This window comes from Sebastes umbrosus, chromosome 15, assembly GCF_015220745.1.
Source record: "Sebastes umbrosus isolate fSebUmb1 chromosome 15, fSebUmb1.pri, whole genome shotgun sequence".
In the NCBI taxonomy this organism is placed as follows: Eukaryota; Metazoa; Chordata; class Actinopteri; order Perciformes; family Sebastidae; genus Sebastes; species Sebastes umbrosus.
The window spans coordinates 22,589,232-22,606,040 of NC_051283.1; the positions used below are offsets into that span (position 1 = coordinate 22,589,232).

The 16,809-nt window shown below is 41.9% G+C and overlaps 3 protein-coding genes across 5 annotated transcripts in view; 2 read left to right on the forward strand and 1 right to left on the reverse strand.

The window, feature by feature from the left end:
• The window catches only part of snx27a (sorting nexin 27a), a 39,768-nt gene extending 24,448 nt beyond the window's left edge, over nucleotides 1-15,320 (forward strand). Inside the window, exon 13 of one of the 2 annotated variants that reach the window (XM_037794391.1) lies at nucleotides 15,108-15,320. In XM_037794391.1, the coding sequence (XP_037650319.1) occupies nucleotides 15,108-15,151 (44 nt within the window). In that variant the 3' untranslated portion in view covers nucleotides 15,152-15,320. Of the gene's footprint in view, nucleotides 1-14,205; nucleotides 14,321-15,107 lie in introns of those variants that run through there. The other variant, XM_037794392.1, reaches the window with a different exon arrangement.
• The window catches only part of chrna11 (cholinergic receptor, nicotinic, alpha 11), a 21,765-nt gene continuing 4,956 nt past the window's right edge, over nucleotides 1-16,809 (reverse strand). The window contains exons 2-11 of the mRNA XM_037794389.1: nucleotides 16,382-16,521; nucleotides 15,705-15,749; nucleotides 15,353-15,462; nucleotides 15,182-15,261; nucleotides 12,173-12,340; nucleotides 11,876-12,070; nucleotides 8,793-8,879; nucleotides 6,347-6,456; nucleotides 944-4,849; nucleotides 1-913 (exon numbers count right to left, since the gene is read on the reverse strand). Coding sequence (XP_037650317.1) covers nucleotides 4,112-4,849; nucleotides 6,347-6,456; nucleotides 8,793-8,879; nucleotides 11,876-12,070; nucleotides 12,173-12,340; nucleotides 15,182-15,261; nucleotides 15,353-15,462; nucleotides 15,705-15,749; nucleotides 16,382-16,521 — 1,673 coding nt within the window. The 3' untranslated portion in view covers nucleotides 1-913; nucleotides 944-4,111. The remainder of the gene's footprint in view (nucleotides 914-943; nucleotides 4,850-6,346; nucleotides 6,457-8,792; nucleotides 8,880-11,875; nucleotides 12,071-12,172; nucleotides 12,341-15,181; nucleotides 15,262-15,352; nucleotides 15,463-15,704; nucleotides 15,750-16,381; nucleotides 16,522-16,809) is intronic.
• Nucleotides 15,599-16,809, forward strand: part of LOC119502992 (small conductance calcium-activated potassium channel protein 1-like) — a 16,575-nt gene continuing 15,364 nt past the window's right edge. For both annotated transcript variants that reach the window (XM_037794387.1, XM_037794388.1), the window contains exon 1: nucleotides 15,599-15,609. The gene's annotated coding sequence lies outside the window, so the exon portion shown is untranslated. The remainder of the gene's footprint in view (nucleotides 15,610-16,809) is intronic.

Below are 16,809 nucleotides of genomic sequence, written 5' to 3' on the forward strand. Positions count from 1 at the left end.
TGTACAGGTGTGAGTGTTTAGGTGTCAATATGTGCTGGAAGGAAAAAAACACCCTTCTACAAACCTCCCGGCAGGAAGTTTACTTTCCTTGCCTGCTAGGAGATTGACTTTAGAGAGGAAGAGAGAGAGGAGACAAGATGAAGAGAGGTATAGAGTATACAGTATTTGTACAACTGTTTCAACACTCTATTTAGCAGTTCAACGATGAGACAGCGTAGGTGAGGAATGTAGTAAACATATATATTGTCCTGTTGGATCTTTGTGATAAAGCAAACGTTAATGGACTTCTTAAAGGATGAGGCTGCTGATATTGTATATTTTTCATATTGTCACCAAATCCCACGAGAATAACAAAACCAACAATGCATTTATGATACTAACAGGTGTTTTCTGAGTATAGTTTATTCCTCCGTGCCATAGTCCTCCATTGTTTTTCAAAACTATTCAAAGCACATCAAAAAGCCACATTGCTGTACAGAGTGAAATGTTCCTCTGTTGCAATAAAAATGGGCACTGAGTCGATCCTACATACATCGTCATGTTGATGTAAATACTCGGTAGAGCACCAAATATCAAAATAGTGCCCAACAAATGCACTATTTACTCGTGTTTGACAAATGTTTGCTAAAAACTACAGTGCCCAGCTGTTTTAGGAAATGACTTGAGTTTTTTAAATGAAACTAGATGAATCCAGTGACCACTTTGTGTGTTCCGCGATCTAACGGCGACGCCATTACTGCAGTGGCAAGTTGTAGTGACTCTGTCTGCTAACCGTGTTAACTGGTGACTTTGAGCCGAAAGCGTCCATGGTTGTTTGTAGTAACTTACGTAAATGGTCGGTGTAGATAATAAACACAGATGAGTATGTATTTAAAATGGATTAAAGTCAAATTGAAGGCTTTTACGAAGACACCTAGCTACATGTTTTGTTTGTGTTTTCAACAGCTGCCGTCACTACGAGCAACCACGATGCATTTGGCTGAGAGTCACCAGTTAACACAGTTAGCAGACACCTTGTACGTGTTCTGTTTGTGATGCCGACCAATTAATGATGTTTACTATGTGGTCATTAGGTAGCCCTAGATAGAACAAATTGTACACTTCTTAGGACAGCTTGCATTCAAACGTGTGCATATTCTAGGGAGCTGCCACCGCAGTAATGGCAACTTGGTTACTTCAGGTATTTCACCGGATTCGTCTATACGCTTGTGACTTGTTTTTAAGGGTTATGTGTTCATTAGGAACAAATAATAGACATGACGCCGTGTGCTACAGACAGTGTAACGTTACTTATTGCAGGTTTACTTTTTTTCACGGGATTTGTTGACGATATGAAAAACAGAGTAACTCCTTATCCTTTAAAGGGTTGTTTGATTTTTGAGGAATTTCTCCAACTACAGTCAGGCTCTGCCTCTGCTTACAGTTTGAATGTGTGGTTGAATAGTGAGCTCAGCTTGCTTTGCTCATTTCACGGGTATCAGCCATTCAAATGCAGGAAAGCACACTTTATCCAGGCTTTAATGCTAACACATTTGTTTTCACCAGTTACAGTATGTTGTGTGTGTGTGTGGGCTACAGTATGTAGGCTGGGCACCTATATGTGCATGACGCAATAAGCTACTATTTATACTACTGTTTTCACAAATACAGAAAAACTCCTGTTGTTGAAACTATTACTATATACTATAAAACTAATATTGAAGAGAATGTGACACTATCTTGGAATCAGCGAAGCATTGAGAGACTCGCCAATTACCTGAGCTGAGAAGAGTGGTTAAATGTACACTTTCAGCTGGATTTCTGTTGCTTCTAGCTATTTTTGAATGACTCATCCTTCTCCTATAATCTTGGGCTGTGTCCAAAATCATTCCCTTATGAACTCTTTCACTATTCCCTTTGTAATGGTAGGATTGTTTGCCGAAATGTTACATGCCAAAGACACTCCACTGTGAGTTAGGGATTAGAAACTCTCAATCTCGGAACCCATCAGCTATCGGTCTGATGACGGATAAGCGTCTTGCGGCAAGGGGCTATATTTTTTGGGTTCTGATGTAGCCAGCGGATATCCGGGCCAAGACTTTCTTTTCCGTGCGCTGCTCATTGTTTACAATCCCATTAGCAACTTGAGACGCGAGACTGAAGTTGAGAGATGACAAATTATTTCGCAAGTGGCCAGTTTACAAGCTAATTTGAAACCAATAAATAGCTAAATCATCGTCAGACGATAGCCGGTGGGTTCCGAGATTGCATTTCGGTCAATACGTTCCGACTCGTTGCTCTCCACACTGACTGTTTACCAGCATTCAACCAAAACCTGCTCAAACATAATTGGTCAATACTACTCTGGACCAAAATCTTGTGCCGTAGCCTACATATTCTACATGTGAACGCAGAATCTGTTTGTAGAGATTAAGAAACCGGAATGATTTTGGACACAGCCATAGTAAGTACAAAAAAAGCAGATTGGAAGTTCGATATAGTCTAATTTCTCTGTTAATTGTAAATTGCGTAATACAACATGTACTTTAGTCAGTTCAGACAGCCATACTTGGAAAACTTTAGCATTTGAACCCATAGACATCCATGAGTTAAACTAAACTATAGGCTAACCTTGCTTTCAACACACATTCAAACTGCTAGCAAACACGTCAAATTCCCTCAAACCCAAACTAACTAAAGACATATTTTGTTTATTGGTTACCATTTTCAACAGAAGCTCGCTGGCTGAAGGCCGCACTTTGAATTCAAACCTTTTGAATCAACACTTTGTCAACTGCACTCAATTTCATGAAAATACAGCTCCATGAAAATCTCATCTTTCATTCCAGATATGTGTCACTTACCAAGCTATAAACCTCTGAAGGGATCTGACAGAAATTTGATGGGATGTTGCCTCCATATAAATTTGGGGATTTTGAACGATCTTATCCCTTTTTTGTGCGTCTCGTATTCTTTTAAAGACCTGACCTCCCATTTCAGTTATTAAACCTTTAATATGAAATCCAATGAGATCCGTTGGTCTATTAGGACCTGCCAGATACAGTTAGGAAAGTGCTCCATGAGTTATTATTGGCTCAAGCCTCCACTGTGCTGCAGTTACTGGCCATTGCGTTGTTGATGACCGGTTAATTCAGTTTCCCGGTCGTGATAAGCACTGCACACTACGCCCGCTGCTGTGGAGCTTTTGATCTCCCAGCTGATTGTTGCAGATTGGCAATCGCCTCAAAGAGATAAGGCCTTGGAAATTTAAAGTGGTTCGCATGAAGTAGAGAGGGGACTTCGTCTTTTAAAAGCTTATTAGTCCTAAAGATTATCCAAGGTCTTTCAATTTGACGGTCATTAGATGGATGTGATTGAATAATAGATGAGATCCTCTTCTGTCCCTCTCGGCTTCCTGATCCTCGGTCCACTTTTGTACATCCGAGCATCAAGCTGTTTACCAAGCCTATCCAGTGTCACGAGGGGTGAAGGCTTGTTCCGTCACGACTGCTTTTTGTTGTTCCGTAAAAGTCTTTTTCTCCTCTCCCCGCGCTCTCACTCTCACTTAAATGATGCAGTCCGTTCTCAACATGTGGGAGTGAAGGACTGTCTTCCCTCCTCAAGAAAACAGCCAAAGGTCTGTCTCATTTATCTGTCTCTTTCTATCTGCCTGTCTCTTTCCCCCTCTTACGCTCTCAATCTCTCCCTTGCTTTAAGAGCTTTATTACTTGAGCTTGCATTGGACTGATAATCTTCTCTTTCTTTATCTCTGTGTGACTCTTTCCCCTAATTTTCTGGGGGAAAGTCTTTGAATTAACCACAAGAATCCATTTCACCTTGTCAAGAATCTGATAAAGCACCCTGCTCACTCTAATCTCACTTTAACGTCACTCTGTGCCCCCATCCTCATCTATTTTCTTCTTATATTTCAGTTAGAAAACAGAATGTATTGCAAAGAAAACCATTTGTTTTTTTTCTATTTCCAAGTTCCTTGCAATCACAAATCACAGAGCCTACAGTCCGCTGGAAATTGCGTTTCCTTGGATCCGGGCCCACTCCATCCTTCATCCTATATTTAATTCCCCTCATCCCTTCCTTCCCGCTTCTCGTCCTCTTTTTTTCCTCTTCGCTTTCAAATGAAGTCCTTTGACATGGCTTCCACAAAGTTGGGAGCAGACATGAGGATTGAGATGGTGCATATGATGTTGAAAACGCTGAACGCCACCAGACACAGGCGGTCGATCACAGCCCCCGCAAACTTCCACTGGTCGGCCACGCTCTCGTTCTCGTCCTGCTCCCGGAAACGGTCTGCCATGTAACGCACCTCCTCCAAGATGGCATTTAGCTGGGGGTCTCCTATCCCCGCGGTCGAGCACCCTCCAAGCCCCCCGGGTCCACCTCCAAAGCCCCCACCACTAGAGACAGTGCTGGGGCAGCCTACAGTATCCATACTGGGGGTAGGAGGTGGCGGGGAGCTGCAGAACTGAGATGGGAGGTGAGGTGGCGGGCTTCCTGCTACCCGCGAAGGCCCCATGGAGATGTTATTCCTCTGGAGAGGCTCTGAGAGGATTGAAGGGTCCTCCATGCTCTGGTAGCCCATGTAAAGAAGGTTCCCGTTGTTGTTGGCGCTGGACTGGACGTGGAGGTGAGGATGCCCCGCATGGAGGGGCCCCGTTTGGAGAGGAGCCAGGTTCTGTGGGTGCAGCGGATGGAAGGTGGGGTCCGTAGTATTTGGGAGGCTCCCGCTCTGGGACCCCGAGGAGCATCGGCGCAAGTGGGGGGCACACGGGGGCCGCTCCGGGTCGTCATTCTCTCCTGGCCGCTTCATACGCAAGAACCACGCTACCCACTGCAGCAAGACGAGCTGCACCTGTAGAGAGAAAAAAGAGAGAAAACTGAGATATGTAAAGATGAGAGTGAAGGACAGGACGTAGCTGAGCAAAAGAGCATAAAAACACTAAGCATTGAAAACCACCTACACATCTTCACCTTCACATAACACCGGTTAAGCTGGGCAAATAGCCTCATTTGTCGCGGATTGATGTTGGTGCTGTTTCCAACCTTGCATCTTGTTTCAAAATGCAGCTGCTCTTGTATAAGTAGTACGAGATCCTCGCCAGGGACGCCCAGTGAAAGTGCCTGAGGCATAGAAGGTTTTTAGCTTTAACTATATTTCAGCAGAGAGAGGATACTTCCAAAGACGGCATTACGTTTAAACTGTGGAATTATTGAGATTGACTGTCGGATTACAGTGTAATGAGCCTTAATAATGTCTCGGTAAACTGCAGCATTATTATAAAGGGAAGATAAGCTGCACGCAAGTTGGTACAAATTGAAAGCTTTTCCTATTCTACTCTTGTATTCCTCTCTTTTCCTCTTCCACAACATGAAAACAAACCCGTTGGAAAGAGACTACGCATCCCCTGAAAGGGCATGTTGGCCCAACAGCATACAGATTGGTGTTTGGCATCTAATGAGAAGCTAATGTCCAGATGACTGCTCAATTAGTCTCCACCGGGTGTGTTTACTGGCTAGGTAACAGTCCCTGTTGCTGCTGCTGTTGATGTTGTTTTTGTCCAGGCTGCAATTATGAACTGTGCTGGTTCAATGCTCTCATCTGAACCACATCAATTAGCTTGTTAATTGGCCGTCGGACTGTCTGAACGGGCCATTCATCAACAGAACGTCCTTCAACGTGTCGATATATGCGGCTTCTGCAGCCTCATGCATTCAAGCTTTTATTACATATATCGATAAACCTGTCAATTTTCAAAATGCCGTCCTATATTTCATTCGTTGATAAATATAACAGAAAATGTTCCAATTTGACAAGACAAGCCGATCTTTCAACCAACTGCTTATCGTTTTTATTCGTCATTTCATTATTTCAGGACCCTTTTTCCCCCTCATTTCACATTTTTGATATATTCACATTTGAGCAAACTTTTCAAAATAGGCTTCATGCATTTTTTAGCGTTAAACAGAAGGCAAGAAAAAATAAGAAGAAGGAGTGAGTCAAATCCGCCTACATATCCGGGGAGCTTTGAAACGCACTCCCCGTTGAAGTCTGCGGCGAGGCATTTGATGAACACGCTCGGGCAGACTGACACTGCCGGATGAGTCACAGCCGAGGAAGTCGGAGAATGAAAAGGAAAACTGGCAGAGGGAGCACAGGTAGCGCTGACGTATGGATGAAATGCTACTGGAAAATGGCAGAGCATGATACGAATGATGATGTGAAATTGAGATTAATAGTAGGAATGGATCATATCTGAAATAGCAACCAACCATTAACAGGAGTTAGCTGGAAAGCATGATACTGATAACGCACTCGAGGTTATGATGAAGAGTTTGAGCTCGGACTCACCCATTTTGGCATGTTTCCTCCATTTGGATCGTGATGATGATACTGCAGAACCACCACTGTGGCGATGACTGACATCCCAACGATGATCATTATACTGGCAAAGTACTGACCTGGGTGGAGTAGAGTATGGAACAGTGTTATCTTTCATTTTACACACACTGTAATTTCCTACTGGCACATTGACAGACACAGTGATCATAGCAAGTTATCAGGAAAATATACTTTCACTGAAATGAACGCAACCTGGTACCAACGCTACTCGCCTGCTAGTAACCACATTGTGTTTGTAAAATCAAGGAACAGATTAAGACTACATCAGGGTAGTTATTTTTAATTAGGAGATTTATGCTGAAAGCAGCACTATGGTGATTATGTATCTACATTTCTTTTGTAAAATTTTTAATGACCAGGATTTATTGTCTTTAGGCAAAGATAGCCTCACATCTGTCTCATCTTAGCTTACTGAATATAATATACAGCAGTCTGCAATCAATTTAGCCAATTAAATTTTAAGGCGAGCAGATGGATAAAATTATATTCTGTTGTTTTGTTTTTTTTGGCATTTTGTAGCTCTACCACTCTGTCGTAATATGTTGTAATTATGTTTTTCATATTTGTTTTGTGTAGTTTTTACCCATCCAAAGATGAGTCTTAGGACAGATGGTGTGATATTGTGGACAGATTGTAAAGACCTCTGTGACAGATTTTTTTTTAGACATGCTAGCAGGTTATGTTGGTAAGTTCAGACTGAAATATCTCAACTATTGGATTTGATCGCCATGAAATTTTGTACAGTCGTGATCCCCAGAAGATGAATCCTAAGGTTAGTTAGAGTCTCGATCTATCCAGTATTTTGATTTATTAATTAATACAAAACTTTCCCATTAACTCCTTCAGGTTTTTGTTTTGTGCTAATTAATATTTTATCATGGTAACACACAACCACCAGAGCTCAACCACCAGAGCTCAACCAGAAGCTGGTTCCTATTGTACACTACTAGGAATTACTACTGAGAATTACTACACTCGAGAGTCACCAGATATTGATTGTAACTGTCAGATGGATATTGCAGTATCTCTAACGAGTAAAACATCAGTCATTAAAGGTAGCGTTGGTAAAGATTTTAGTTTACAAACATTGTTTTTGTTATATTAGTTGAAATTCTTCTTTTTTTTTCTTTTTTTTAGGGTTTTTTTAACACTTGAATAGCCTTCATTTAAATCGTTATGTCCTAAAAGTTGTAAAATGAACTAATAGCTGAATCCAGAGGTATTTTCCTCGGCATAATGAACGTGCATCAGACCCACAGGACTGCACCGCCTTGCACGCTATGACATATCTGGCTCTGCCGGCTTCCTGCTGGCTGTATGCAGCTTAAATAATGGATATATTGGCTGTAATTCATCACTTTTATGATCTTATAATACACCCATGGGCTCTATGCTGTGAGTCTGTACCGTGGTGGATGTATTAACGTCTCTGTTCCCAAACAACCGGATATAGGCCAGTAGCTAGTAGTGCTGCTAGTAGCATGACATAAATAGAATTTAATGTAGTTGTAGGCTATTTACTAACACACAGGGCACAACCTCTTCTACATCCATGGTCTGTGGTCTATTGCATATTGATTCTGGAGGTCCTTGACATACAAAAGATTGAGGTTGCTCTCCAAATCTGTGTGCTGGATTTGTCTAACTTACATTTATGCTCCCCGACCGCGACCGGGCAAAAACGTTTAATAAATAAATAAGTAAGTAAGTAAATAGTAATAATAGTATGCATGTTTATAATAATTGTATTGTTCAACACAGGCCATTTTGGTAGAGGCATTGAAATTATGACATAGAATAGAAATTGTTTTGCTTTTGTACGGCACTTTGCAGGCGGATGTTTTACTGGCATCCGGTAGTCGCTTTCAGTCCAAAACGGCAGAAGCGTAGCTCTGCTGCTGGGCGCTGACGTTGCAATGGAACAAACAACTGGCTTTCACTTCTTGGCAATATACATTCTTTGCCGTGCACTCATTGTGTGTCACCAGAGTCATCCACAAGCTGCTGGCTTTTCAGCTGTGAGTACTAACAATAGCCATGTTCACCGTTCATGCTCATTATATGTTAATGTCCGTAATGATAATAGTGGGGAGTGACTTTGGAGGGAGGCCTGAAGCGACGGACTGTCAGTGTTGCCGACTAGGCGACTTTCTCGCTAGATTTAGGGACTTTTGGATTTCATTAGAAAAGAGTTGACAACACTGGGCTGGGGTTTTTCAGTTGGATCATTTTTAAATATCTAGTGTACTCTTGCTAGTTTCTCAAGATCACCGACCCTGCCTTTAAATGTTGTTGTAGCAATGGGTTTTAATTGGATGTCATAACTCCAGTTAAAGAACTTGCTCATTAAAGGACCATGTGAACCATGCACACACAAACACGGTCTCTCACTTACCTATAAGAGGAACGGAGTCAGATGTGGCCGGCATGATCTCTGCGACCAGCAACATGAAAACAGTTAGAGACAGCAAGACGGTGATACCTGTAGACAAACAGACACATAGATAGGTAGATATGAGAACTTCATGCTGGAACTACATTTTGTCAAGCAATCAATATCCCGGTTGAGTCTCCTCCCCTGAGTAGCGCAACTACATTAGCGTGTGTGTTTGGTAATTTTGATAAATGGTCACACTCGGGATGAGATCACGTTCGATTTATGTAAATGACCAGCTAATGCTCGTACAGTGAATTATTCCTTGACATTCTGTACCTCTACAGCAAAAAGCACTTCCACTGCCATTTCTTTTTATTTATGTTTTGCAAACACACACACACCTCACGCTCCTGCACTGAACCTCATCTACATCTTCATTTATCCACCTCCACACTATCTGTCTCACTTCTCCAACAGACAAAATTTAAGGAGTGCTTTGTTGGCATAACTGTCCCCACACAGAGGCATTACTTAAACTCCTTGGCCGCGCGATAAAATATGAACGCCCTTTAAGGATATTAAGAAAATTAAAATTGCTTCTTTTATGCTGCCTTCTTTCTCAGAAATGACCCGTATTCTTTTTAAAAGCTTGCTCCTCTCACCCCAACGGACCAGCCATTTGGTCCCCGTGTGTCCTCCATCAAGCAGAGTGACAGAGTATTTTCCTGGAAGGCAGTGTGTAAGCTCTCTCCCCCTAATCAATTCACTAGCCTTAATTACATCAATAGGTTAATTGGCCGTGTGTGTATGGCTTGGCATTATTTTCCGTAGAGAAATGCTGCGTAATGCATACAGTATTGAGGTTAAGGATATGCTGTGACAATGCTGCCACGGCTTCCCTCTGAGTTCCCCCGCACTCAGACAGAAAACAACAAGCATTTATCAGTTTTATTATTATTACTGTTATTATTTTGGTGTATTTGGTGAGTGATTGGACTGGTATAAATACAATGCAATAATCTAATGTCAGAAATAAGGCTGGAATTAATGATTATTTTTATTTTATTCATCTGCTGACTATTTTCTGGATTCATTAATTAACCGTTTTGTGTATAAAATGTCAGAAAATGGTGAGAAATGCAAAGTTGACATATTAAAATATAATTTTTTTTGTCGAACTAACAGTCTGAAACACTAAGATATCTCATCTACAATACAAATTTGAGAAGATGGAACCAGAGAATTTAGCTTTTCTTATTTTTTGAAATGGCTGACACAAATATTCGATTATCAAAACAATTGCCAATTATTTTTCTGTCGAACGATGAATGGACCCATCCTTTCAGCGCAAGGTCAGATAGTCTGTTTTGTCTTGTGTCTGATGAGGTGAACATCATCCATCATAAGCTCTAAACAGGTTGAAATGGATATTAAACTGTATTTGCAGCTGCTGTTTTATGGCGCCACCGCTTCCTCTCTCTCTCCTCCAGCCTATTATAGGGAGATTTGGTTGTCTCCCACCTTTCCCTCCTCATCATTCCTCCCTCTCTCTTTTGTGCCGTCCTGTCTCATCCTTTTCAAATTCTTCTCCTGTCTGCATTCCCTTTTTCTCTCCCACACCCGTCTGTCTCTGTTCCTCCTCCTGGCATTTCTCATCTTTCTATTTCATCCTGTAATCCCTCTCCTCTCTCAGCTCCACCCTCTCTCCCTATGCCTCTTTCATCCCGTCCCATAGTCTTCATCGCCACTGCCTCAGTTTTTTTGCATTTTATTCTAGGATGGCTTGCATGTTGTGAAAGCTTAGTTTTAGGCAGTTCTGTATATACTTGTACGTTTGCAACTTGGAGCATGAGAGCACTCACATTGGAGATTCATGTACACCTCATGGATGTTGAGGGAAAGGAGTGTGGTTGCCTTTTCAATGCAGATTTTGCATTTGGCCCGGTTGGTTTTGGTTTCATGTGACTTATACAGTAAATCACCATCGATATGAAGCATACAAAGCAACATTATCTTCATCTTTTGTGTAAAATATTTTTTAGAGAATACCATATTTACTCTTAGTGGACAAAGAAATATGTGTTGTGTGAGTAAATAATGGACTTTATATGAGGAAACCGGGAACAACCTCAGACACCACCATGGTGACGAAACACTGTGCAATGGGTTTTGATTTTGAAGCTCACACTGGTCTGCACCTCGCACTGTGTGCAGGTTCTCCAAGTTAAAAAACAGACTTGTAAAACTAACAAGCCCACCTTTCCCAATCACTTTTTTTGTCAATTGATTAAAATATTTAATTGTGATTAATCGCATGATTGTCCATAGTTAAAGGCGATTAATCACAAATTAATCACACATTTTTTATCTGTTCAAAATGTACCTTAAAGGGAGATTTGTCAAGTATTTAATACTCTTATCAACATGGGAGTGGGCAAATATGCTGCTTTATGTAAATCTATGTATATATTTATTTTAGGAAATTAATTAACAACACAAAACAATGACAAATATTATCCAGAAACCCTCACAGCTACTGCATTTAGCATAAGAAAATATGCTCAAATCATAACATGGCAAACTGCAGCCCAACAGGCAACAACAGCTGTCAGTGTGTCAGTGTGCTGACTTGACTATGACTTGCCTCAAACTGCATGTGATTATCATAAAGTGGGCATGTCTGTAAAGGGGAGACTCGTGGGTACCCAAAGAACCCATTTTCATTCACATATCTTGAGGTCAGAGGTCAAGGGATCCCTTTGAAAATGGCCATGCCAGTTGTTCCTCACTAAAATTTTGCGTAAATTTGGAGCGTTATTTAACCTCTTTTGCGAAAAGCTAGTATGACATGGTTGGTACCAATAGATTCCTTAGGTTTTTCTAGTTTCATATGAAACCAGTATACAGCTTTAATACTGAGCGCACTACAACCTAAAAATCGCAAGTTCATAATGTGTTAATGAAATTAGTGACATTTAAACAAATTTCCATTAACGTGTTATTATCGTGTTAACTTTGACAGCCCTAGTTTTTTTTTGCCTCACTGCAACTGCCTTTTGTCCATCTATTTCCTCCATAATTGCCCTTTTTGATCCACTCACCCAGTGAGATCTTCTCCCCAGAGTCAGCCGGCAGCACAAAGATGAGCAGGGTCATCGAAGACAGCAGCACACAGGGAATGAGCAGGTTCAGGGCGTAGTAGAGCGTCCGCCGCCGTATTGTCACAACGAACGTCACATCCGGGTACGGCTCCTTGCAACAATCATAGAAGGCCTCGCTTCTGGTGCCGGGGACTCCTGGAAGAACGAGAACAGAGAGAATTTGACTATATTGCTCTGCGACGGGATGTTTTATATCAGGAGGATACAACACAAAGGTTTCACCTCACCAGTACTCACCAACTAAGTCCCATTCTCCATTGGGCATGTAACCTGAGATGTCAGCGTCGTTCATCTGGAGGTCCAGCAGCCAGCCGTCATACGTCCAAGAGCCGAACTTCAGCTCGCACTTCTGGATGTCAAAAGGGAACCAGCGAACATCCACGTTGCATGTGCTCATAAAGATTCCTGAGAAACAGACCAAAGAAGACAAAAGAACAGGAGGCAAAGGGTTAAAGCTCTGCAATCAATTGACTAAATGACAGCATTGACCCCTGCAGTTTCAGTGCAGAGGTGACAAAGGAAAGATTACCCGGAGGACCACTTGAGTTGTGCAAAAAACCTGTTCTGAATATCAAGTCGCTTGTCAGAAAGAATCATTCATTTCAGCTCCAAGGATTGAGTTCGGAACTCCACCACCTTGCATTTTTATAGAGAAATGCATAGAAATAGTTTGGAAAATTCATCACAACCAAGAGTGCGCACCGCAATAGGACTTTTATTAACATTGTGCAAGTTTGGAGGCTGGAGAAGTGAAAGCAAAGACTAACAACCCGCCATCAAAGAAATGTCTATAAAGACAAACTTGGCAGCGGCGTTGTCACCCGCAGGTTTCAGATATTCTGCTCTGTTAACAACAAATGCTGTTTCTGTGCTCTGCATGCACACATAGCTGTTAGCGAAGACTCGGCCATAGAGGGAAACATCAACAGTGACACTGAAAAATGAGATTGTGCAGCCGTGCCCTAATCAGATCTCCACTTTTATTATGCATAATAATTGCGCTCACATGCATATGCGTAGGTGTCCACCCCCAAATGAAGAATCACAATGATCCTCGCAGTGGTTGCTGGCAAACTTCAGCCCTTAAAGAGGACCTATTATGCTTTTTTGCAGGTGCATACTTGTATTTTAGGTATCTCCTAGAACATGTTTACATGCTTTAATGTTCAAAAAACGCTTTACTTTTCTCATACCAGCTTTGCTGCAGCACCTCTTTTCACCCTCTGTCTGAACCAAACTCTTCAGACTCCGCTCCAGCTCCACTCTAACTACCTTTGTTATAACTAGCCGTTATGCAAATGTTTTACTTGGTGACATCACCACGTTACGGAAGAAAAGGCGGGACTTCAGTCAAGACTTTTCATGTAGTTTTAGGAGCAGTGTTTCTGTGGGGGAGAGTAGCTCCCTTTGGCACGGACTTTGGGCTTTGTAACTTTGCAAACTTTTTACATGCGCAAAGAAAACAATATACCACACTAAAGGAAAGAGAAAAAGCATAAAAACATAATAGGCAGGGCTGTCGCTGTGAAGGAATTTACCCTGCGGTGATAATGATTGGCTCAACAGCGCGATATGCGTTATTATTGCCTCTATTTTCTTTTGAAAATTACTTAATTTATCTTGATTTTAGTGCTATATGAATAAGCTTTATTGTTGGGCTATTATTAGGTATATTGATGCTTTTTAAATGACAAAGATAATAGGGCCCCTTTAAATGAATTACTGAAATAAAGGAATCAAGCCTTGTTGAGAGGTTCAGACACACGCAGAACCAAAATGCCAAAGAAGCCTTACAGCCCTCTATCATTATGAGGCTGCCAGATATGCAAATCAGCCTTCAGAGTGGAGGTTAGCAGGTTAAAGGCTGATTTCAAAGCAGATGTTGATCACAAAAATGACACCAAATTAAGTAGCTATAAATTTCCTCTTAATGTACTCCCTACTCTCTCAAATCCAGCTACTGACACCAAGTTCGTGCCTTAGCTTCATGGGAATGATGTCTTTAATTACTCCCGTTATGAACTTCTGAGGCACTAAACCCTGAATTACACTGATCTGGTTAAAGTAGTTCCGTCTGCCTTTGCAGTCCACTGATCCTTTATGCATAGTGTAATTTGTAAACCCTGCCTCTCATCTCAGATATCCAGTAACCTTGAAGCAACGCTCACAAAAAAAAGACACCTAGGATTTTTCTGCAGCTTTGAATAATCTCTCTCTCTCTCTCTCTCTCTCTCTCTCTCTCTCTTTCTCTCTCTTTAGCTCTCTCGCAGCACGGCTCCCAAAATAAAACTCCATCATTCTGAAAATCGCAATCCCAAGAAGGCATTACAAGACCCGGAGACAACATTTCCACCGTTTGCAAATGTCACCCAATCAAGATATGAGCCGAAACCTGTTACGCCTTATCTCCTGTTATACCATTAAACCCACGTTTACCTCCACAGCTATGAGAGGTTTTTCTGCAAATGATGCTGTGCAGCAGACACCTGAGATCCTCCGCCTTTGAATTATTTACCGTGTGTCAAGCTCCAGCTTCCTTCCCTGCCACCCACAGACCTGTTGCCTTGTATTTACTGATAATGAGCTTAAAAAGACCTCAGGAATTGCATTCAGGCGTGTGTGAGGGAGTAAAAATGTCTCCCTGCTTGTCTTTCTCACCGTGTTTTGTAAAACCTCTCCTCCTTATTCTATCAAAGCAGAGCACTATCTTTTTTATTCTTTCCCTAATTGGCTCTGATCCAAGTCACAGCATTAAGGGAGCTGTAGTTACATTCAGCAGCAGCCTATTAATAAACATGGCCATTGAATATAATTGATAGGGTGGCTTTCTGATCTCACAACCCTCAACTTTTACTTCTGAAGGCCGCTTCAGCTCAGCCCCCTCTAACACCTCGGATTCAATCTCAGCCCGCTGTAATCTGGTGTATAAAGGAAGGACTGAGAAAATACAAAGTAAAGACCCGTGGAAACCCAGGGGAGCTGTTATGTTACTACTATTATATTATTTTCACACTTGCACAGGTCTTACATTTGGGTTAAGACTGGAAACGGAGGAAGCGAGCGCCTCTTCCTATTTATAGGTGTTACTCCCAGCGCTGGGAATCTGTGTCCAGCGAGTAACACGGCATGCTGTTTTATACTGATCAAATATTAATGTCAAATGTATAAACAGGGGGAGACGTGATGAGATGCTGCGGCTGCATCGCAGTGAGATGAGGAAGAAAGGAAGAAAGGGATGAGACTCACCTGGAGGCAGATACTCGGCGTAGCCGCTGGAGTTCACCAGAACATTGGTCTTAAAGGTGGAGTCAAAGTCGTCATCTGCACTGAGGAAGGACAGGGGAGGAAGTGACACTACTTGTTGGAATATAATGTGTACGTATGAGGCGCGTGTTGAGGTGTTTATGCGTGTTTTACCTGTTGTAGAGGAGGATGTCTGGTGTCCACACCTGGTCTGTGGTGAAGCGGAGGTTTTTCACTCCGGGATGTTCGCTCTGGTTCCACTGGAGATAGTGGTCGAACCAGCTCTTAAACACACACACACAGATACAGTCTGCATCCCAGTACAGGCAAGCTACTTTATCTCCAATCCTGTCAGTTTAGATGTAATAGAATTATTATAAATCATATAGTTCAATCTAAATATTACTTTCCCTATATATATTCCCTATAATGTACATGTTAAAGACCATGAAGACTAGTTCAGATAAAAATCACCTCAACCCACAATAGCAACAGATTTATTATCACGTCTCTCAGGGGTCCTTACCATCCGTAGCCACATGTTAGAGGTGAGCACCTGGTTCTTCTCATCCTGCAAAACATTTAAAACACTTTTAGCACATTTCTTTTCTTAGAAATCATTTGCTCTTTAAATCACGAGGCGAAGAGTGGGATATTATTTTGCATCCTTATTAAAAATTAAAGGTCCAGTGTGCAGGATTTCGGGGTTCTATTTGCAGAAATGAAATATAATATTCATAATTATGTTTTCTTTAGTGTATAATCAACTGAAACTTACGCGTTTTACGTTACCTGAAGGCCACCGTAGTTCTCCGACATGCTTGAAAAGCGAGGGATGAACGTCGGGGTATTCAGTTGGTTGCAATCTGCAACCACACTGCTAGATGCCACTAAATCCTACACACTGATCCTTTTAAAGGAAAGTTACCGTTCTATCTCCAAATCCACAAATACTGAAACAAGCCTCCTGTTATCACTTGTTATTTTTAATATCCCAGTTTCTTGCATAGACTGCCAAATTGGCACCAAATGATGATTTTAATTCTCTTCCTTCAGGCTAATTTCCATATGGATTAACTAAACAACACTAGAGGCTGCAAATGCCTAATGTTAAAACAAGCTTCATCACGCAGATTAAAAACATATTTTTAAAATTAGACAGCCAACTGGTTGTTGAAACCAACTCCGCCTGCAGACACCTACCACGTCCATGATCTGTATCATACTGAGGGAGAAGACAACGGTGAGCGGGTGGGAGTCGTTGCCCACGGGCCGCTCCATCCGGTTGTAGTCCTTCAGGAGGTTCTTTAACAGGTTCCTCTGGTGAGGACCCTGCAACGACACTGGAGAGGCCGAAAAATATGAGATAATTTCCATAATAAAACCTCTGCATGTTAAAGTTTAGGTCACCTATAAAGCCCTTAATGACAGGTGGGAGGCACGAGGCGGCTGTGGCTCAGAAGGTAGAGCATGCAGGTCGTCCACCAATCGGAAGGTCCCTGGCTGCACATGTCCTTGAATAAGACACTTGACCTCAAATTGCATAGCGAAGGCATAGCCATTGGTGTGTGAATGAGTATTTAGATTAGATCCTGATGGGCAACGGTGGCACCTTGCATGGGAGCCTCTGC